Below are 23,200 nucleotides of genomic sequence, written 5' to 3'. Positions count from 1 at the left end.
TACGTGCGAGGAACGCCTCTCACCAGTTGCGCCTGAGCTGTGACTTTCAGGCCACCACTGTCTCCTCAGCCACTCGCATCTGGATACCTTCGTGGTTCAGGTAAGCGCTTTGACTTTCCCAGGCACAATTTCCTGTTTCCTCCACAACAGGCAGCTGCCAGTGTTGGCCTCGGGGCACGTGTCCTTGTGAGCCGCCGCCTGGGCACTGGGCCAGGAGATTGTAGTCTGGAGCTCCGGTACCATCACTGGGTGGGGTTGGAGAAACACTGGCCTTGAAGACTGTGCTTGCTGGTCACTGGCTGGGTGACCTGAGGCGACATTTCACCTGTCTGGGGCTCCGTTTCCTCACGTGTAAGTCTACCTCTCAGGCTGAACTGAGAGAGCGACAGGGAGTGAGAGGTGTAAACTGCAGAGGGGTTATTCTCCCCCTGTGGATCCTGATAGTGCATTTGGGGACTTGGTACGTGAGAGGACCCTCATGGTGCCGTGCTGGAGGTTGGGGTGGGGAGCGAGGCATGGACTATGAACGTTAGGCTACAACTTGGAGCTCTTGGATGAAAGACCTCGAGCACCACTAGTCTTGGCATCTTTTCACTGTACCTCTGGCATTCAGGAATTTATAAGTCACCTTCCCTTCTGGAAGCCTCAGGTCAAGGTACGTTGAGCTGACATGAGATCTCGGTTGAGCCATCTGCTCCTGCCCTCCGGAAAATTATTTCTCGAGGAGACCTGGGTTCGGCTTTGCCATATCCACTTCCATTGCCTTATGAACTCACTTGTCCCTAAGGCCACTCCCTTTCCTGGCCCCTTTGCACACATGTACCCCTGAAGGCACATCAAAAGTGGGCACTGCTGAGCCTGGACAACACAAGGCTTGGGAGCTTCTTTTTAAGTTTTTAGGATCTTTTTTCCCCTTCTCAAAATGTAACTGCTGAGAAACAGGGAAAACAATGACTTCAAGTTCCATCACCTCGTAACAATCACTGTAGAGTTTGGTGTATTGCCTTCCAGTCCTTCTTCCTCTGGGTATGGATAATTTTGAGTTTTATGTATGGCTTGTTTTGATGGAAACACATTCAAGAAACAGAAATACAGACAATACTGTTGTGATCGCAGCAGAGGCACGCCCAGTCCCGTCCACTGAGAGAACAACAAAAAGTAAGCAACAGCAAGAGGCAATTTGATTGGACCTAGAAAGGATTTCTGGGCGCTAGAAATTTGGGATAAACTTATTAGGAAGCTGAACAATCTCCAACTCTGGAGGATTCTGCTAAAGGCCAATACACCACACGGAACATCTCTGAAACATTAGAAAGTTGGCCTATTTGTAGCAGGAACAAGAAGTTCTTTTAAAGTGTGATATCTACATTTTGAAAATGTGCTTATTTTATGCTTAACAGAAAGGCTGGGTGGTAGAGAAACAAAGAATCTACTCTTACACACTAAAAAATCAAAATCATTTTTCCACATTTTCTTCCAGTTGTCTCCAGCCACATAATCAGGTAACGTTATGTGAACATGTGGCTACAGCACAATTTTGTATTCTGCTTTTTTCATTTTGTATGATCTCCCAATAATTCTCTCATGACAATTTCTTCCTAATTATCACTCCATTGCTGCATCCTATCCCGTCAAGTAATTCTGTAATTTACTTCTCCAGTCCCCCACTGTTTGAGATCTACGTAGCTCCCTGTTTATTTATACCGAGGTAAACATATGTATGCATTTAGCTTTTACTTTCTTTGGATTACTGATTAGCCTAGACTTCTAGAAATGATGTTATTGAATCAAAGGACATGACCATTTTTGGAAAGTATTACCATTTGCTTTCAAAAATTTTTTTTAAATCAATGTATACTGCCACTGGCTATGCAGGACAATCAGTTTCGCCACAACTTTGACAGAATAGGACTTTATCATTATTTTTCATTTTTTTGCTAGCAAATAGGTATAGTTTCTAACTATGGACAAATGAATATGCCAGGCAAGCAATAAACTATGATGGCTGAGCAAATATGAACAGACTTTACTCCTATAATGAAATAAATCAGACTCAAGGTTCGTCCGAGCGGTATGATGGTATGGTCAACTATCACACTGAAAAAAGCATGTGCAGTCAGCATGACTCAGCTCAGCCAAAGACCTGTACAGTTTGCCCTCTCCTCCTTAGTTGTCTAGGATTTATATTCAGAATCAACATCTTTTTTATCAAACAGTATGTAGGAAATCAGCATTACAGTGCAATAGAAAATTCAGAAATATAGAATAAAGATATTACCAAAAGATACTCCATTCAAATGAGTTACTATAAACCTGTTGCTATCATCCTACATGAATAAGCTACTATTATATTCTGTCCCTTACTTCAGTATAGAAGAATATGATTAATTTCCTAATCATAAAAAGAATATGGGCTGGGTGTGGTGGCTCAGGCCTGTAATCCTAGCTCTTTGGGAGGCTGAGGTGGGAGGATCACTTGAGGATAGGAGTTTGAGAGCAACCTGAGCAACACAGCAAGACTCTGTCTCTACAAAAAAATTTAAAAAATTATCCAGGCTTGGTGGTGTGCACCTACAACCCCAGCTACTCAGAGGCTGAGGCAGGCAGATCCCTTGAGCCCAGGAGTTTGAGGTTGCAGTGAGCTGTGATGATGCCACTGCACTCTAGCTTGGGCAACAGAGTGAGACTCTGTCTCGCTCTCTCTCTCTTTCTCTCTCTCTCTCACACACACACAAGAATATGATTAATTGTATGTTATTTTAAAAACCCAAATGCATAAATAAAATATTGTCCACAAAGTGGCACAAATATGCAAATACATTTACATATTTTCTTTAGCAACAGGTGCAATGTGGATGTGATTTATATTTAAACAATAGCACATACATGTCAACTTACTAAAAAATTACTGGCTCAAAATACTGTTTGCCTTAATGTATATATACATCACAGTTACCCCATAATAAATTTAGTTGACAAAGAAACTAAACTAATTATAATATATAATTAAAAATGAAGAATCACAGCAGCTGGCCACCACGACTCCCTCAAGACCACCTCCATAAAGACATTTCCCTGAATTGCAGGAATTCCACTCCTCTAAGGGGTGTGTGACATCAATGATGTCACCAGGAGTTGTGCGGTGGCCAGACTTTCTGGCAGAGTATTATTTGGAGTCCTCAGCAAACTCCAGGAGCCTGCTACTTTTAGTTTAAAAACATCAAATTTTAGGCCGGGCGCGGTGGCTCACGCCTGTAATCCTAGCACTCTGGGAGGCCGAGGCGGGTGGATTGCTCAAGGTCAGGAGTTCGAGATCAGCCTGAGCGAGACCCCGTCTCTACTAAAAATGGAAAGACATTATATGGACAACTAAAAATCTATATAGAAAAAATTAGCCGGGCATAGTGGCGCATGCCTGTAGTCCCAGCTACTCGGGAGGCTGAGGCAGTAAGATCGCTTAAGCCCAGGAGTCTGAGGTTGCTGTGAGCTAAGCTGACGCCACGGCACTCACTCTAGCCTGGGTAACAAAGTGAGACTCTGTCTCAACAACAAAAAAAAAAATAATAAAAAAAAAAATAATAAAAACATCAAATTTTAATAGTAATTCATAATTTAAGAAATTACTGGTAAATGGTCCCTTATTTTTACATAAAAACGAAAGTTTATATAATTGCATGTCATGTGACAGGAGAATTGAAGAAAGGATTGATTTTTTCGGATGTGTTCCAGGCCCATCCAGAGGGCCCTGTGGCTGTGGAGTGGGGAGGAAAAGATGGGGGCTGGGGGGAAGAGATGTGCTTTGACATCCCTCCATCATCTCCCTGTCCCTCCTCCAAGCTGTCAGAATAGAAGAATGCATAGTTTTTCATGCAGAGAGTTGACATTTTCTCACTCTTATTTCAAGTGTGAATTCGTGAATTATGTGTCTATGGAAAGTTGTGCAATTTTTATTGATTTGTACCTAACACCTAAATAAAAACAAAATGCTTGCTATGCAAATACAGCCTCAAGACAACCAGATTGCTGCCCCCAAGCACCTCCTGTAGACAAACTGTGGAGCTGCCACTGCTCTGAGGCCCACTGGTGGGTCAGTCCCATAGCCCAAGCATCACTGTTCTAAGTCGAAAGAGTGAGCCCGGGCCAGGAGGCAGGGAGGGCACAGGGAGTGCCTGGAGCTGCAGGTTGTCTGTGTGGCGGAGGTGCACAAGGGGGGGAGTATTGGGAGCTGAGGCTGTGGGTGGGCAGGGTGCCTTGGGCATGCTGAGCATTGCTGAGCTCACACTTCACTCTGCTTCAATCATAGGAACTATGGAGAGGCTTAAAGCAGGGAAGGGTCAGGGTTGTACTTATATTTGGCAGCCAGGGCTGGGCCAGATAGGCAACCCCAGCCAGAGAAAGTACAAGGGTCCAGGTACAGAGATAATGAGAACCTGGACTAAAGCAGGGGAGGTGGGGATAGAGGGAAGGGGAGTGGATCTGAAAGCCGATGTGCAGGTGAAATTTAGTGGCTGACTGAAAGAGGTGGCGGGGGTTGGGGGGATGGGAGGGAGAGTGACAGGCAAGGTCTCCAGCTTTTCATAGTAGTGGGAAGATATGACCGGGCTCCTTTCAATCACCCTGCCCTGCTCTTCTCCATGAACACATGGGTTTCCAGTTGCCATGGGCCTACCCACATGGCCATTTCTGGTGCTGACACCAGTGCAGTCAGGTGGGAGCATGGCCTTCTGAGCATGAGCAGTGACAGTCTGGGGACTAGGGATGAATCAGGGCAAGAATTCTGCATGCCGACAAGCCTAAGATCAGCTCAGACCCTCATTCCACACCTTTCCAAAGTCCAAAACCCTTCCCAGGACTTCTGTGGATCCCCTACCAGGCCACCTCTTTCCCTACGGTCAGTCCTGGCTCGCAGCCTCTGCTCCTGCTGCACTGACCCAGGGTGAAACGCTGCTGCTTCCTTGGACCCCCACGCCACCAAAACAAATCTGCTCACAAAGCATGGGCAGATGCAGCATACTTTACTAAAGATTGAGCAGGGGGCCCCCAGAGAGTTTTATAACGCGTCAATGCAAACAACTGCGAACTGAAGGTAATACTGCCCTGTTAGGAAAATGTCTTTGCCACCCCGACCCTGAACACTTTCCTTCAGTTGCTTCTCCCACCTTTGTATCATCCTGCTGGCTCCACTTCTTTGATCCTTCCAGCCCTTCTTCTCCTAACCTTCTCCCACAGAACTCCAAATTCTCCCTCCTCTGTGACCCAGAGGAATTCAACACTCCCCAGTTCCTACTAGCAAACCTCATTCCCAGCCAGCTTTGCAGACCCAGAGATGCTCTGCAGGACACAGGCCCTTCTGCTCTTGACAGCAGCTGCCCTCCTTGGAAGGCACTTGCAGTTGTAAATAGCACTTTTTTGGTTTGCTCTTAATAATGCCCCATGCTTGGTGATCCTCAGAGCTCTCTTGCACACATCATCTCTTGGAAGCTTTTCAGAAGCCTCTAAGGAGGCAGGTGAGATGTTACGGGTCTTGTTTGGGTGCAAAAGCTAGTGCCCAGCAAAGTGGGGACGAGAAACCTGTTCCCTTGATGCTCAGCCCAGGGCCCTTCAGGGCTTCATTATGTGAATATGAGTGTACCTTTCACATTGTAAACTGTACTTCTTACTGAGGATCTTGGTTTTAAAAAATGGCAAATACTGAATAAACCCCCAGTCTCAGGAATTACTGGTGCAGGATTATGTGATTTCTGTCCCTGATTCCCTAGAAATGCCTTCTGGAGAAGTGAGAGTGGGGCTGAGGTGGTTATTGCCTTCAGCTGCTCCCCCACCCACCTGCTCCCTTCCCTGTGGAATGTCTTGCTCAATCCTTTCCCCTGAAACCACTTAGAATTGCAACAGGCTCACAGATGTTCCCTGAAAATGTCTTGGGCAACTAGAGGAATGGGGAGAAATGAGAGGGAAGCTGGAATCCCCCCTCCCTACACTTGGCCTCCACTTCCCAGCCAGTCTCCCGACCTCAGTGGGCAATGGCAGACGGAGGGCAGGGACTCTGCCCACGGTCACATGTCCAGGTGAGGTGGCTTTGGAGTTAGACTGCACAGTGTAGGAATTTCAGAGCCTGGATCCAAGCTGTTTACTCCCCTGCATCGTTAGGGGGGAGTCCACCCAGAGCAGGGGAAAGAGGCTGGGGCAGCATTTGTTCATTCAGGTATTCACAGATATGCATGTAGTGTCTACTGTGTCCCAGCTGGTGTTCTAAGCACTGGAAACATAGTGGTAAAGACAGGTGCACTGGCTCATGCCTGTAATCCCAGCACTTTGGGAGGCTGAGGCAGGAGGGTCACTTGAGGCCAGGAGTTCAAGACCAGCCTGAGCAACACAGCGTGACCCCCCCATCTCTACAAAAACTTAAAAAAAAAAAAAAAAAAAGGAGATTAAAACAAACAAAAAAAAGGGAGACACATTTTCTCAGGACCTCTTGAGACCATGTGCTCTGGGCCTGTCACACACATTTGACCGAGAATAAACCTCTTCAAATTATTTTACAGAGTTTTTTTCGGTTAACATAAAAAATCACAACATTTCATGTAAGAGTTTAAAAACAACGTAGAGCGAAAATGTCAGATGTGAAAAATATGATTATTTACCGTCAAAAGGTACTAAGGTCTTTTTCTTGTTCAGAAGGATTAACTTTAGACTGTGTAAGTAAAGTGTGTGTGTCAGAAATGTACAGGCAACCACTAAAACAAACAAACAAACAAATGATTGAGAGAGAGAGAAAGAGAGAGGGGCAAGGCCTGGGCTCTCATGGTGCTGACACGCCAGTGCGGGACACAGACAATGAACAAATGAACAAAGAGAACAAATATACCAAGAGACAGTTGTCACTGTAACAGGCTCAGTTGGAAGGAAATGCCTTTCACATATTGATCACAAATAACACAGACATTTGCAGGGTTAGTGTTGTCCCTTCATGTAGCTGAGGCGCTTCCCTCAGGAGGGGCAGGTGAGGAGGAAGGCAGATGGCAGGAGGAAAGCCTCCCTGAGCCAAATCATGAAGAAAGTGCCGGGAGAGTGGGGGCAGGGCTGGAAGGTGGAGGAGGAGTTTGTGTGTCTGGCTGTCCTCCAGCTGTCTGCCCCCAACCCCCAGGGCGCCAACTTGGCCCCCTGCTTTAGAGAAAAAGGAAGCTTTTGGAAATGCACTTTCAGCATCCTGTGCCCAAACCCACAGCCTTTTCTCTGGCTCCATTCAGCTTCTCTGTCTGTCTGTCTGTCTCCTTGGTCCCTTTGTTTTGTTTTTTTGTTTTCTTTCCTTTTATCTGAAGTCTTTTGTTCACATCCTTGGTCCCTTTAGAAAGCTCATTCTTCTATCTGGGCCTGGGAGGGGTATCTTCTTGCTTTCTGGGATATTCTTTTCTCCTGTTCCTGTCCTGCTTCTCTGGTTGTCCTTTCTCAACCTCCCTTGCAAGTTCCTCTTCCTCTTTCCTTCCAGTGTGATGCATGGCTTCCCCGGGATCCCATCTCTCCCTCTGGTTTTCTCAGAGTGAATGAGATTCAGTCTTTCCTGAGGGCAGGATGTTTGAGGAGAAAGGGGAGGGAGAGTACAGGAGCACAGAGCTCCTGAGCAGGGAGCACCCTCCAGGTAGGGAGAGGACACCAAGTAGGGAGGACCGATACCTACACTACAGGGTCTTTTTGGTCCTGCAGAAACTTCATCCCTGCGTCCACATTGTGTTCAGCTGTAACTATCCTCCAAAGACTTGAGACAAAGATTCTGAGATGTCCTTGCTCCTGCCCATGCCCAGTGTCTAGCACACCCAGCCAAGCCACTTTAAATGTAGGGGATGTGGGGGAGGAGGGAGCACGGAGCCTTTCTCTGGAGATTGTGGCTCATCAATGGTGGAATTCCAGGTAGCCCTGTACTGACAAGCAGACAGGAAAGGTATTTGGGTTCAAGGAGTCTTTTTCAGTGTCTGTCCCTCCGCCTAGCTCCCGCTGGTGCTATGACTGTTACAGGGCATAAGCATCCAGTCTCATCACCTGGAGGCTGGACTCAGTGTCCCCACGGAGGCCTGAGAACCACCTCAAGTGCTTCTTCAAAATGCTGATTCCTGAGTCCTACACCAGACCTACATATCAGAATTGGGAGTCGAGGAGGGACATAAAACCCTGTATTAAAATGCATTTCAATCCATTTCCCAGGCAATTCAAATACAACATTTGAGAAGCCCTGGCTTGGTGGTCACAAGTTAAGGCCCCAGAGTCAGACAGACCTGGGTTTGGCTGTGATTTTCCACTTACTAGCTCTGCAACTGTAGGCAAATTATTGAGCCTCTGTTTTCTCATCTGTAAAACGGCATAATAATAATTATTACCTACCTCTTTAGAGCTTTCATGAAGATTAAATAAGCTGGGGTGTGTAAAGTGGTTAGAACTGGTGGTAAGCCAGCATGAAATGCCTGCCAGTTTTCAAAGTGCACTTCCATGCTGAGGTTTTCATTATGTGGAAGACGTCACAGCTAATGACTAAGGTCTTGCCAATATTGGAAGTTCTTGAACCATGGTTCTGCTTTCAGTTCTGTTTTAAAAAGAAAGAATTTATCAGCTTGGTGTCAACACAGAGTAAAGAGAGCACAAACTCATCAGACTGGACTGAGCTGGACTCTCAGGTTAGTCAATTACTAACTGTGTAGCCTTTAGCAAATTTCTTAACCTCTCTGACTTCTATTTCCATATCTGTAAAACGGGAGTAACAATAGCTGGACCCCTTGAAAATTTATAATGAGGACTAAGTGATAAATGTACGTCAGTGGTTTTCAACCTTGGCCTCATATTAGAATCATCTGAAGAGCTTTATAATAAAAGCAAACAAACAAAGCCAGGTGCAGTGGTGCATGCTGGTAGTCCCAGCTACTTAGGCATCTGAGGTGGGAGGATCGCTTGAGCCCAGGAGTTTGGGGCCACCCTGGGCAACATAGCAAGATCCCGTCTCTAGAAAAAATTTAAAAATTAGCAGGGCATGGTGGTGCACACCTGTAGTCCTAGCCATTTGGGAGGCTGAGGCAGGAGCATCGCTTGAGCCAAGGAGTTCGCCGTTGCAGTGAGCTGTGATGATCACACCAGTGCACTCCAGCCTGGTCAACAGAGTGAGACCCTGTCTCTTAAAAAAAAAAAAAAAAAAAGAGTAAGGAAATGGATTCTCCCATATAAGCCTCCAGAAGGGACACAGCCTTGCCAGCACTCTGATTTTAGCCCAGCCAGACTTTCCTTGGACTTCTGAACCCAGAGCTGTAAGATAATAAATTTGAGTTATTTCACGCCACTAAGTATGTGGTGATTTGTTAGAGCAGCCCTAGGAAATGAGTTACTTTAGATTATTAAGCAGACTCATTTCAATTTTTAAAATTCAGTCATACTCATTTTGCAACTTAACTCAAAGCTCTGCCCTTTGCCCCAAGGAGGGGTGTGGGAAGAGGGGTGGAGGCTGCCCAGATCTCTCAACAACCCCTTCCCTGCTTACTTCCCTGGGGTTGGACTGAGGAGGAAAGAGAGGGACAAACAATTTTCCATGGGAAGTCTCCCTTCAGTGGGCCATTACTGTGGGTCTAATTTGCATGGTGGGGTGGGGGCTCCCAACCGGCCCACCTATGAGGGACTCAACCCCTGGTCCTCGAGGGCTCTCTGTGGTGCCTTGAGAGATGCAGCTGCATCTTTGGGCTGCTTCTCAGCATCCTCTCAGGCAAGCACTTCTTTGCCATCCTTCAGTAGCTCTCAGCACTCCTGCACCCACAATCTTCCTGACCCTCTGTGGCCTCAATTCCAGGCCTGCCGGCAAGGGTCGAATCCAGCTTCCATGCCTTCCTAAGGGAAGGGCCAAACTTGACCGTGCAGCCATGGCACATCTCCCACTGGCTGTTCTCCTTGCCATCCCTCCGTGAGGCTCCTCTCCTCTCTCTGGAAGCACCTTGGACATTAAACTAGACTGTTGGCCTAGAGGACATCTCACTGGAAGTGGGGCGTGATTCTCTTGGGCCCCCTCTCTCAGCTGTATGCTCCCCAAAAAGACAAATTCTTCTCAATTCTGTTGAAAAGGCATCTCTCAGCAGTCTTGGAGCAGGGGCTGACCCAGTGCTATTTCTCTGGTCTTAGAACGTGGGGAACTTGGGACTCTTATTCTCAACGGTGGGCCGTGATCATTCACTCTGGGGGATCTCCTGTGGCCCCTCACACCACCGCATCACTGCCATAGCAGTGCTCCGTCTAAAGCAAGTTATCCTGAACCCGGTTTGGCCTTTCCTTGATGACTCGGGGGCTTCATCACCAACGTCAACAGAGGAAGGCCCTGTGACATAGAGAGAAAGCATCTGTGCCCTCCATCCTTCCTGGGTGACCGTGGCAGGTCACTGACCTCAGCCCTGGCTCCCTATCTGGGGAGCAGGGTGGTGGCTGAGGGTGAAATGAGGGGAGAGATGGGAAAGCACACGACAGACTAAGACTGCATTGAACACGCTCCAAACATCCAATGCCAAATCAAATCCATTTCGTTTATAAGAATAAAACTGAAAAAAAAAATACTTATCACTCTGAGAGGTTCTGAAAATGACCCATAGTTTCACTTTCTGACAACATCATTCCACTTCCTCTTTCTTTCCCAGGAAGCTGACGAGAATGAAATTTCTTTGGCCTTGAAACCTAAGGAGTAGTTTTTCTTGGAAACTACAAGACATGGTCAACTGATTCTTTTCAATTTTATCAAAGTAAATGCACACAGTTCAAAAATCAAGTAATGCAGAGGGTTTTTAATGAAAAGCGACAGCCTTTGTCTTCTCACCCTGTTCTTCCACCCAGGCATGCTTCTCAGATACAACAGCTTTTTGTTGTTGTTGTTGTGTTGTTTTTTTTTTTTTTGAGACAGAGTGTCACTGTGTTGCCCTGGGTAGAGAGCAGTGGTGTCATCACAGCTCACTGCAACCTCAAATTCCTGGGCTCAAGACATCCTCCTGCCTCAGCCTCCTGAGTAGCTGGGATTTCAGGCGTACACCACGACGCCCTGCTAATTTTTCTATTTTTAGTAGTGATGGGGTCTCGCTCTTGCTCAGACCTTCTTGCTCAGGTTGGTCTCAAACTCCTGACCTCAAGTGATCCTCCTGCCTAAGCCTCCCAGAGTTAGATACAACAGCTGTGAAGCCACATGTCCTGCTATTTACTTCTGTAGCTCTAAAGGGTATGTTGATGTTGTTTTGGGGAGAAATTCTTGAAGAGTAAAACAAGAAGATAAAGAGAAAGTAGGAGAGGAGAGATATACAAACAGAAAACCAGGAGTCAACATTTGAATAAAGGGAAAAAGAATTGAGAAAGTGAAGGCAAGGAAATTCTATCTGTCTATGTATCTATATATCTATGTATCTATCTATCCATCCTTCCACCCATCTGGTTCCTCAAGGCTAAAGAAGGCAAGATTCTAATTTTATGTTTGTTGAACAAGGATTCTGCCTTCTGACATGTGCCCCTTCCTAAGTCCAGTGTTCTTTCGACCTCACTGGGCCCTGCAAAACTAATGTCACAGCCCCTCCTGAGGGCCAATGTCCAGTCTCCACTTCGTTTCTTTCCCCCTTGCTTCTTCTTCCTCTGTTGCTCTCCTTTGCGCACCCTGAAAAGATGATCTTCCACAGATCTCTGGGTTTTGTTTATGGGTGCCTAGGGGGTCAGTGATTCCAGGGAGCTGGCACTTTGCTCCCTTAAGAGTAAATGCCCAGTACATCATAGATAAATCATAAAAGCATCATGTTGAGCAAAAAAGTAAGCTGCAGAATGATGTGTCTAGAAGAGCACTAGTTACACATTATTGGTTTTGCCACATATAACTTTATCGATAGCCAAAGAACATTATATTTGATCAAGCCAAAACTTCAGCAAAGAAATGAAACTGAAACTGAAAATCCAAGTCATAATAACTTAATTAATGAAGACATTATGTCAGTAATGCAAACACATTTTAACATTTTCAGCCAAGTTAGAAGGTCTTTTTAGTAACAATGGCTTTAGCAGCAGCCTGATTCTACTGCCTGCCTAGGACTGTTTTTTTTTTTTTTTTATTTCAACATATTATGGGGGTACAAAAGTTTAGGTTACATATATTGCCCTTGCCCCCCCTCCCCCCCGAAATCAGAGCATCAGGCGTGTCCTCCCCTAGACAGCGCGCATCGCACTCATTGTGTATGTATACACTCATCCCCTCCCCCCCCACATCTGCCCAAAACCCGATTAATGTTATTCCTACATGTGCTCTTAGGTGATGATCAGTGAAACCAATTTGATGGTGAGTACATGTGGTGCTTATTTTTCCATTCTTGGGATACTTTACTTAGTAGAATGGGTTCCAGCTCTATCCAGGAAACTAGGACCCTTTTTAAATCATTAATATTACTCAAAAGCATGAATCTGAAGTGACACTGCTTGAACATGTATGGGTGAGTTTCCATTGGCTAAACAGTGACAAAAGAAGTTGATTCTCATGTAACCAGGATTCTAGAACCTCTCCCAAAGATCTCTCAAGGATCATTTTACTTTAATATCCAAATAAAATGTCCAGGTGTCCATTCCATGAATGAAGGGAGCCCAGCCCCTCCCCAAGATCTCCCTGAATTCCTGGGGGCTACTCAGTTAATTAGTCCACCCTGCAGCCTGCACTCCACTGTCACTCAGAACCTGGTAGCTGCTGTTCTTGCTACTTGCCCACATGTCACCCCGGGCTTGGAAAACCACTGCACACATGTCATTCCCTGCAGGCTCTGCTCATGCAAGCCTTTGTGTTGTACAGTTTTATCGAAGGTTTGGTGCTAACAGGAAGTTACAACACAGCATGGCAGCAGTTTAAGACTGAATATTAGGGCCGGGTGCGGTGGCTCACGCCTGTAATCCTAGCACTCTGGGAGGCCGAGGTGGGCGGATCATTTGAGCTCAGGAGTTCAAGACCAGCCTGAGCAAGAGAGAGACCCCATCTCTACTAAAAATAGAAAGAAATTATATAGACAGCTAAAATATATATATAATAAAAATTAGCCGGGCATGGTGGCACATGCCTGTAGTCCCAGCTACTTGGGAGGCTGAGACAGGGGGATCCCTTGAGCTCAGGAGTTTGAGGTTCTGTGAGCTAGGCTGACGCCACGGCACTCACTCTAGCCTGGGCAACAGAGTGAGACTCTGTCTCAAAAAAAAAAAGACTGCATATTAGATACCACTGCCCTGTAACTGCGTGTGGGGACTTTCTAACCATGCTCTGATTCACTGCCCTCTTCTTGACCTCCCCTTCTGCTACTAACCTTTTCTAAGACTCTCCTTTCTAGTCTGCCAGACTCGGGCCCCCAAATTCCCGTTACTTTTCTCTTTCTCGTGCAGGCTAGCTCAGCTTGCTCCATCTTCAGCTTCACCCTTCTTACCCTTCCTCCCTCAAAGAGACTCATCAAGGTATTTTTTTAACCCCTAAAAAAAAGCTCTCAAAATTCTCTCTCCCCTATTATGAATTAAGTTTGTCTTGCCCTTATGCTATAAAAAACACTGCAGTCAACTACTGGGGTTTTGGGGATTTTTTTCTTTTGTTTTGTTTTGTCTTTTTGAGACAGGGTTTTGCTCTGTTGCCCAGGCTAGAGTGCAGTGGTGCGATCACAGCTCACTGTAAGCTTGAATTCCTGGGCTTAAGCCATCCTCCCAGCTCCGCCTCCCAAGTAGCTGGGACTACAGGTGCACAACCACCACACTTGGCTAATTTTTAAATTTTTTGTAGAGATGAGGTCTTCCTATGTTGCCCAGGCTTGTCTTGAATTCCTGGCCTCAAGCGATCCTCCTGCTTCAGTCTCCCAAAGTGCTGGATTACAGCCATGAGCCACTGCACCCAGCCCAATTACTGTTTTAAATGGCACTTTCCCCTCCTGCTGCATGTTCAGCAATGTAAGAAAAAGCGATGATTGTGTCTACCATTTCTAGAGAACGTAGTAGGTATATATCTCTAATCCTCACAAACCTTTATGGAGTAGTAGACAGTATCATGCCTGTATTATAGACAGGGACACTGAGGCTCAGAGAAGGTTAAGTGACTTGCCTGTAGTCCCCCAGCTGCTAATCAGTAGGGTTTGACTATGGACCTGTGCCTGGCTGACTCCTAAGCAGATGTCTGCGTCTCTACACAACATGGTAGATAACTGCCCCCTCCACACGACGCCACCCATCCATGCCTCTTTTTTCTATCTCCATTCTTCTTAGGATTCCCCTGCAATGAGTTGGTGGGAGACCAATTTCTGGATCATCTTAGCTGTGGCCATGATCATTGTCTCCATGGGCCTGGGCCTCATCCTGTTCTGTGTCTGTAGGTGGCATCTTAGACAAGGTAATAGTCACCATCTCACCTGCGTTGGCGGGACAGGGGACGAGGTGGTTATCAGTACTGCAGAGCTTCTTTGGGGCAAGAAGCTTAGTTCTGGGCCTGTATGGGCTGAGTTTGGATTGAACATGCATTCCGGGTTTGAGTCCTAGCCCCGCTGTTAATTTATGTCCATAGGCCTCAGTTTTCCCATCTGCACAGTGAAAAGAGGGAGGTTAACTAATCTCTAAGAACCCTTCCAGCCCTAAGGGTGTGGGTGAAAGTAGAATCTGCGTCAAGGCACAATATGCTCAAGTGCTTTCTCTTTGCTATGTGGCTGTTGATCTTAGCATCTTATCACTGGGGCTTGCAAGAGAACACACCGTGTGTGTTCTGTGAAAAGTCAACAGCTGTCTTGAGGAGTGAAATGCGGACCCAACCCATGACCAGTGTGTTTGGCCACCATGATTGCCTTTCTCTAAGATCACACTCTGAATTTTCTGGTATTATCCCCACCTAGACCAGAAACTTCTTGGCATCCTCAGACATAAAAAAGCAGCCACCTGGGGATTAACACTAACTTTAGATTATCTACAAGTAGATTTTCCACATTGTTGTTCATCTCCAGAAACATGAAATCTTTGATCCAATGGAGTGTTTGGTGTGCTGTCTTGAGATTTCACCCCTTTAAATAATGACCTAAGCCAGGAGTGTATCTGGGGATGGTGAATATACTGAGAGGTACAGCCACCTGCCCCTGGGGCACCTAAGGCGGGCCTCTCTCAATGACCAAGGCATTGTCTTCCCCATTGCCTCTGAACGCAGCCCCAAAATCCTGCTTAACCCAATGCTGAAAGGTCAGGGCTACACAAGAAGTGAAATCTTTTTGGCATTCTTCTCAATCTCTCTTTAGAGATAAGAAAATTAAGGTTCAGTGGGAGACAGGATCTTAACTGAGGTGCCCTAAGAGTTGGTAGCAGAGTTGGGACCAGAACTCAGGTCTGCTGGGCTCCCAGTTCAATGCTCTCTTCTCTCTACCCCTTAATCATAATTAATTTTTTAATACAAAAAGTATCCTGGGTCCCCTACACTCTTCAATCCATTTGCCTTCTTAAAACTTTTCATTCTCAGATGTGGAAAAAAATAGGACCCTGAACAAAATTTTATCTACTCTCCTTTATCTTGAACCATTCCTATTAACAAGCAAGTTATAATTAATAATAACTTGTATGTCCAGCACATTACAGTTTACAGACTACTTTTCCCATTCTTTTTTTTTTTTTAATATTTTTTTTTGCTAATCTTCTCTGTATCGTTCCAATTTTAGTATATGTGCTGCCGAAGCGAGCACTCCCATTCTTGATCTGATTTCCTCACAATCACACTTTTGGCTATTCATTTGACTGACATTTCTGAGTGCCAACTAAGTGCCAGGCATTGTATTAGGCAATGAGGAAATAAACACGGCCCAAATGGTTGCTGCCCTCCCCGGGTCAACACACAGGCTCTGTGGTCAGCAGATCTGGGTTCAAAGTTCACCTCTATAACTTAGTTCTATGTTCCTACGTCTGTTTCCTCTACGTGGTTCTTCTTTCAAATGTCCTGGACCTGCCTGCTCTCTGAGAACTTCTAAACTCCAAAATCACAACTTTGCTAATTCTTTCTAAATGAATGTGCTTTTTCCCCCCTCTAGGCAAAAAATGGGAAATCGCCAAGCCCTTGAAACAGAACAAAACAGATGAAGAAAAGATGTATGAGTAAGTGGGGGGAAATCCTTCTGCTTTTTACCTTTGAGAACCACCTGTTCACTTCCCCTCTTGCCTCCACTACTGTACTGCCCAGTTTTCCTGTGGAGCTGGAAAAATGCCCTGCCTGTCAACTCTCCCCCCGTAAGGGCAGAGGCCTCGGGACATCCTGGGAGCAGGGCACCATCTGGTGCTCTCTGCTCTCCAAGACATCGCTTGTCTAGTCCATTCCAACGAAGGTCACAGGTTGGGGTCTATGTTCTGGGCCTACCACCCAGGCCATACTTCTTTTCTTTAGATGGATTCCAGGCATTGCCCTCTGAAACCTATTGTGCTGAACAAAACCATGCCATGCACTTTACTTTTGTATTTTGTGATATATTGGGTCTTTATGATTACTCTCTGTGCTGGAGATCCCCAAGACCACCCTTAGGCTTGAGAATTCACTGGAAAGACTAACAGGACCTAGAAAAGCTATTATACTCATGGTTACAGTTTGTTACAGCAAAAGGATGCAGATTAAAATCAGTAAAGGAAAAAGATGCATGGGGTGAAGTCTGGGCGAAACCAGGCTCAAGCTTCCTTCCAGGTGTCCTCTCCCAGGGGGTCTCACAAATATCCTTAATTCTTCTCCCAGCAGTGATGAGTGACAATGTGTGTGAAGCACTGTCGACCAGAGAAGCTCACAGAGGCTTGGTGTCCAGGGATTTCATTTTATTGGGGGTTAGACATGTAGGCATGGAACACCTGCATTTAGCTATTCAGCCTCCAGACCCCCTGGGGGTATCAAATTGATACGGTATGCTCCAGGGTTCCAGGGGTTCACCATGAATCACATTATTAGCGTAAACTCTCTGGTGTGGCCCAAAGCCCCAGGTATATAAAGTTACTCTTTTTTTTTTTTTTTTTTTTGTTGAGACAGAGTCTCACTTTGTTGCCCAGGCTAGAGTGAGTGCCGTGGCATCAGCTTAGCTCACAGCAACCTCAGACTCCTCAGCTTAAGCGATCCTACTGCCTCAGCCTCCCGAGTAGCTGGGACTACAGGCATGCGCCACTATGCCCGGCTAATTTTTTCTATATAGATTTTTAGTTGTCCATATAATGTCTTTCTATTTTTAGTAGAGACGGGGTCTCGCTCAGGCTGGTCTCGAACTCCTGACCTTGAGCAATCCACCCGCCTCGGCCTCCCAGAGTGCTAGGATTACAGGCGTGAGCCACCGCGCCCGGCCTAAAGTTACTCTTAAGAAGCAGGATATTCCGAGTTTAGAGATTATCTCCCAGGAGCCAGACAAGAGCCAATCCTTTCTTTGAAATATATGCACTATCTAAAACAAAACTATGCTTTTCTAAAATGGCTTTTGTTGCAGCTTCAGCGGCCCAGCAAATAAGATCTCCTCCCCACCAACTATGATCCCCTAGAGGAGTAAGACAGATGTATAAGGCAGCCAGGTGACCAAAATATTGCCTTCATTAAGAATAAAAGTGGCATTGCAGAATGTGGCTCTTCTCTGTGGGCAAGTGAGCTCCCTAATTATGAACTGGGCAAACGGCAGGAAAACTTCAGGTCTCCCCAGCAGGGCAGGCCCCTTCCTCTGAATGGCGAAGACAAGAGAAGGGTTTGTGATTTCTGCAGTGAGGCTGCTCTGGAGGAGAAAGTGAGAGGAGCTGGACTTATGCCAAATTTAGCAGTCAGATGAATTGCCTTCCTCCCCCAGGAAGAGCTTTGGAGAGGTGGAGTGAGCCACTGATGGAGCTCTTGCCACACGTCCCCTTGTGCACTCACCCCAACAGCCTAAAGGTGTTTTTGCACTCCCAGCGGGACTTGACTATAGGAGTCAAGTCAGTACACCTAGGGGAATGGAGGTATAGGTAAGGGAAGCTTTCTTGGAGGTTACCTTTTTGTAAAACTTCTTACTGAAGTATAATATGAATACAGAAAAGTACACAGTAAGTGTACAACTTGATGAATTTCCAAAAACTGAACAGACCCAGGTAGCTGGCACCCAGATTAAGAAACAGGATGTTACCAACACTTCAGTGCTTACCTTAGATTGCCTTTCAGCCATTACACCCCAAAGGTAACCACTATTTGTAATAGTGTAAGTTAGTTTTTTCTTGTTTTTAAGCTTTATGTGAATAGAATCATACAGTGTATAGTGCGTATCATTTGGTGTTTGGCTTCTTTTGATCAACACTATTTTTGTGAGATTCACTGTGTGTAGCTGTAGATTATTCATTCTCATTGCTATAGTATAGAGTGGGAGTATATCATGACTGATTCATCCATTCTACTGCTGATGGGCATTTCAGTAGTGGGATGGTTAATTTTTTATGTGTCTCTATTTCTCTGGAGAACCTAGACTAACACAGGTAGTGTCCAGTCTGGGGCTGTTATGAATAGTGCTGCTCTGAACATTCTAGTGCATGTGTTTTGGTGAACATACACAAGCATTTCAGTAAGGTATAGACCCAGTAGTGGGATTGCTGTCTCAGGGTGTGTGTACATTCAGCTTTAGGAGTATATCTGTTTTGCAAGTAAAGTACATCTGGTACCTACCTGCATCTCCTAATCCAGCTCAGGTGAACACAGGAAGATGTGATCCATGCACTGGGTTATAGCACTTCAACCCTCTTTCCTCAATCGCAGTCATTCCCTGGGCTAGAGGAAATGGTTTCTTTAGGTGCCAGTTACAAATGGGAGGGAGGACCTAGAAAGAGAAGGAAATACTTCCAATTTGTACAGACAAGATTTGAATGTCCAACCCATTCACTTTCCTTAACTTTTTCTTTTAAATCTTGGGCAGGCTTGGTCCAAATCAAACACTGACTCCCTCTCTTTCTTTCTCTCCAGGAATGTTCATAACGAATCACCAGTTCGATTACCCCCTCTGCCACCCAGGGATTTTCTTTCTTCAGAAGTGTCCTGTAAGTATATTTTGCTGGTAACAGTTTCATTTAGGGTAGGATAACACATTTATCTAGGTGTTTTAGTCAACTCAGGCTGCCGTAACAAAAATACCATAAACTGGGTGACTTAAACAATAGAAATGTATTTTCTCATGGTCCTGGAGGCTGGATGCTCAAGATCAGGGTGCTGGATGATTTGGTCTTCCTGGCTTGCAGACAGCTGCCTTCTTGCTGTACCCTTATGTGACCCCTCCTCCATGAGATCGAGCTGGGGAAGAGAGTGGGAAAGCCAGCTTTGTGGTGTTTCTTCTTACAAGGACACTAATCCCATTGGATCAGGGGCCCACCCTTATGACCAAATATAGCCACACAGGGGGTTAGGGCTTCTGCATATGAATCTGGGGGAGACACACTCAGTCTGTCACACTAAGATTTGTAGATGCAGCATCCTGTTTAAAAGAGAAGAATAAGTTTTAAAAAGGCAGAATAAGTACCAATGTTAAGCAAAAGGGAACTTGGGGTGTCACTGGGCCTCTCAGTTATTATCAGAAAAACTTGGCCTGGTTCCTTTGACTGGAATGTTCTTCCTTAAGCTCTTTGCATGGCTGGCTTTACCTCATCCTTCAGGTGTCAGCTCAAAAGTCACCACCTCAAAGAGGCCTTCCTGGACCACCTTATCTAAAGTAGCCCTGCTGATTTCCTTTGTGAAATTTATGGCAGTGATCTAAAATTGTCTTGTTTAGTTATTATGCATTTGTTTAGTATCTAACTCCTCCACTGGAATATAAACTCCAGGAAAACAGGAACCTTTCTTTTCTTGTTCACCACTATTTATCTGCCACCTGGAACAGTGACTGGAGCTTAGTAGGTACTTAAGAAAAATGTTTTAATTGAATGGATAAATAATATTGGCTGACATTTATTGAGCATGCACTGTGTTTCAGGCCCCCTGCTAGGCACTTTACAGGCATGATCTCATCTAATCCTCACAACAACTCTAGGAGGCAGGTACATTTTGAGTCCCCTTTGACAGATGAGGACAATAAGGCACAGAGAAGTTAAGTGACTTAACCATGGTCACACAGCTAGTGACTGCTGAAGCCTGAACACAAACTTGGATCTGTTTAACTGCAGAGTTCTTCAGGAAATGAAATGGACGCAGTATTTCACGTTCTCTTGGGAAAAGATGAGATTGTGGTAGAGGCAGTTCCAGTCTCCATCAAAGGGGAAGCTGAGCTGTTTCATCATCTTTCCTTTTGCTATGGACCCATTCTGCACTAATTTCACCTTTTGAAAACACCATTGTCCCCTTCCTTCTTAGTAGAGAGATCTGTGTGCATGAGGAATTATGGAGAGTCCTGGAAAACAGTGTAAGTCATTGGGAGGGATGCACCAAAAAGGAAATATGGTTAGTATCACTTCCTTGTGAGAATTAGGATCTGTAGACACAATAGTACTCATCTGGCTACTGACTCTGGTCTGTTCCTTTTCTAAGTTTGCTTCATGGTTCCCACGCAGCACAGTCTTAGGCAGAGAGACAGGGGAGTCAAGACGTCTGACTAATATTTGCCATTACTCACTTGGGTGGTCCTGAGACTGTGTCATGACTGTGTCTAAGTTTCATCTGTAAAATGGGGATCTGGCCCACTGGGAAGTGTGAAGATCACTGAAATACATGAAAATCATGCTGAGTAACTTGGTCCAAAATTTGTGAACACACAATAGCTTTGCATCAAAGGACCTTTTTACTCTCTCTCTTTCTTTCTTTCTTCTTCCTCTTTTTTTTTTTTTTTTAAGACAGAGTCTCACTCTGTCACCCAGACTGGAGCTCACTGCAACCTCCAACTCCTGGGCTCAAGCAATCCTCCAGCCTCAGTCTCCCAAGTAGCTAGGACTATAGGCATGCAATACCACGCCCAGCTAATTTTTAAATTTTTTTTAGAGATAGGGTCTCACCGTGTTGCCGAGGCTGGTCTCAAACTCATGGCCTCAAGCAATCCTCCCACCTCAGCCTCCCAAAGTGATGACAGATGTGAGCCACCGTGCCTGGCCTCTAAGCATCTTTTTGTGTCTTCCAGCCCCACAGGAAACCCAAAGTCAGCCACCGGTTACCTACTCATTGGTAAGTAAAGTTAAAAATAAGCAGACTGTTTCCATCCCGAGCTACATTGAGCCTGAAGAAGACTACGACGATGTTGAGATGCCTGCAAATACTGAAAACCATCATTTTGAAACAACCATTTCTTCTTTTTGGCAAGCTGAAGATGGTTCACACAGCTTATTTTAAAACAATCGGAATGGTTGGACTTCAATAGGTCTCCAGGTCCCAAAAGCCAGTGGTAATTTATGAAGCTCTATAAGGTAAAGCACTGCCTGAACATTATTTGAAGATACCTTCGCGATCAGATGCAGCCAGAGGAAAGATGCAGATGCTCGGCCGTGAGGACTAAGAGGGGTCAGCCCCCGTGCTTCTGTTGAGGAAGTGTCCGTGGGGGGGGACCGTTGGGCTGCACAGCTCCCACCTTCGAGAAATGACTTATGTTTGGGAACTCTTTCCCTTTCGTTCCCTTGTTTTGCATGGTTCTAAGTGATCATAAATCTTGGTGTTTGATTGCACAGAGTCTCCCAGGCTTCCATCCCCAGCCAAGCCCTCGCCAAGCACGCTGGTCTTCCCTCCCCCAACCCACCTCCTGCACCAGGAGGCTCTGGGTGGCAGTTACAGCTGAGTGCTCTTGTGTGCAAATCCCCACACCACACCTTGTGAGTTTGAACAGGGAGTACTTTTTGTTCTTGCAAACCCTCCCCACCTACACACACCCCAAACCCCAGTACCTTTATATGATGTAGGCCAAACCAACCGTAGAGATTCAAGCTCTGACCTAGGTTTTTTCCTGTGCTTACAGGTTGCACTTTAATAATCAATAAAGGACAAAAGTTACCTTCTGATTTACACCCAGAGGTGTCATTTTGCAATAGGTGTGTTGGGAGTGCTACAGGAAAAGTAGGTTCCCCCAGGAAAATCAAAGGGAATAGGAAAGAAAGGGGCCATTTAGCGTAATATTCAAGATGTGAGGCCGGGCGCAGTGGCTCACGCCTGTAATCCTAGCACTCTGGGAGGCCGAGGTGGGAAGATCGCTCGAGGTCAGGAGTTCGAGACCAGCCTGAGCAAGAGTGAGACCCCGTCTCTACTAAAAATAGAAAGAAATTATATGAATGACTAACAATATATATAGAAAAAAATAGCTAGGCATGGTGGCACATGCCCGTAATCCCAGCTACTCAGGAGGCTGAGGCAGTAGGATTAGTTGAGCCCAGGAGTTTGAGGTTCTGTGAGCTAGGCTGACGCCACGGCACTCTAGCCTAGGCAACAGATATAGAAATAATATATATAAATAAATAAATGAAAAATAAACACCCACAAGTGATCTCACCCAGGCTCATAGGCTTGAGATAGGGAACAGGCTGGCCTTCCTCAGTAAGAAGTCATGAGACCTGAATCAAGGTCTCTGATAAAACAGGAGGTGGTGGAGAAGTGGACCAAAACCAGCTAGAACCAAGATGGCCATGAAAAACAACCTCATGTTACCCTCACTGCTCATTATACCCTGCTTATAATGTATGAGCAACCTAAGGGAAACTCCCACGGGTGCCCTGACAGTGTACAATTGCCATGGCAACTCCCAGAAGTGACCCTATATGGTTTAAAAAGAGAAAAAAACTCACTTCCAGGAGCTACTCATCTCTTTCCCAGAAATCTTACGAATAATCCTTCCACTAAACGTAAACTTATATAGAAGGTATAAAATTAAATAGAAGGTATAAAATAAGACTGCGGAAACTCACACAGGGCTACTCTCTGTTGCTCTGAGAGATAGCTGCTGCTCTGTCTATGGGGCAGCCTCCCTCTTTCTCTTTTCTTATTTCAATAAACTTGCTTTTGCCATACCCTGTCAGCTTGCTCTTGAGTTCTTTCCTGCTCAAAGCCAAGAATCCACTTGGCCTTCAGGCCAGACCCCAGTTTTGGGGTCCACTTTCCTGTGTCAGGCTCAGTGGCTCCCTCTATTCTGATGACTTCCAGAATGCAGGCTCCAGCAGAGCTCTCTCTGCCCACTTCCAGACAGGATGGCCTCCAGGACATCTCCACGTGACTGTCCCACAGACCCCTGAAGTTCAACATATGCCAAAAGGAACTGATTAT

General features: G+C 45.6%; 1 protein-coding gene and 1 pseudogene across 1 annotated transcript; one reads left to right on the top strand and one right to left on the bottom strand.

The window, feature by feature from the left end:
- The first annotated feature begins 53 nt into the window (after nucleotides 1–53).
- On the top strand, nucleotides 54–22,676 carry SCIMP (SLP adaptor and CSK interacting membrane protein). Its single transcript, XM_069483420.1, has 5 exons — nucleotides 54–100; nucleotides 14,254–14,377; nucleotides 16,044–16,107; nucleotides 18,947–19,020; nucleotides 21,081–22,676. The coding sequence occupies exons 2-5, from the start codon at nucleotides 14,266–14,268 to the stop codon at nucleotides 21,287–21,289; spliced, it is 459 nt and encodes a 152-aa protein (XP_069339521.1). The 5' UTR covers nucleotides 54–100; nucleotides 14,254–14,265; the 3' UTR covers nucleotides 21,290–22,676.
- On the bottom strand, nucleotides 15,646–15,701 carry LOC138392736 (U6 spliceosomal RNA; annotated as a pseudogene).
- Nucleotides 22,677–23,200: the final 524 nt, after the last annotated feature.

The sequence above is a fragment of the Eulemur rufifrons genome, chromosome 9, assembly GCF_041146395.1.
Source record: "Eulemur rufifrons isolate Redbay chromosome 9, OSU_ERuf_1, whole genome shotgun sequence".
NCBI lineage: Eukaryota > Metazoa > Chordata > Mammalia > Primates > Lemuridae > Eulemur > Eulemur rufifrons.
The sequence above is the reverse complement of the archived record's forward strand: the minus strand, read 5'-3'. Positions and strand labels throughout refer to the sequence as shown.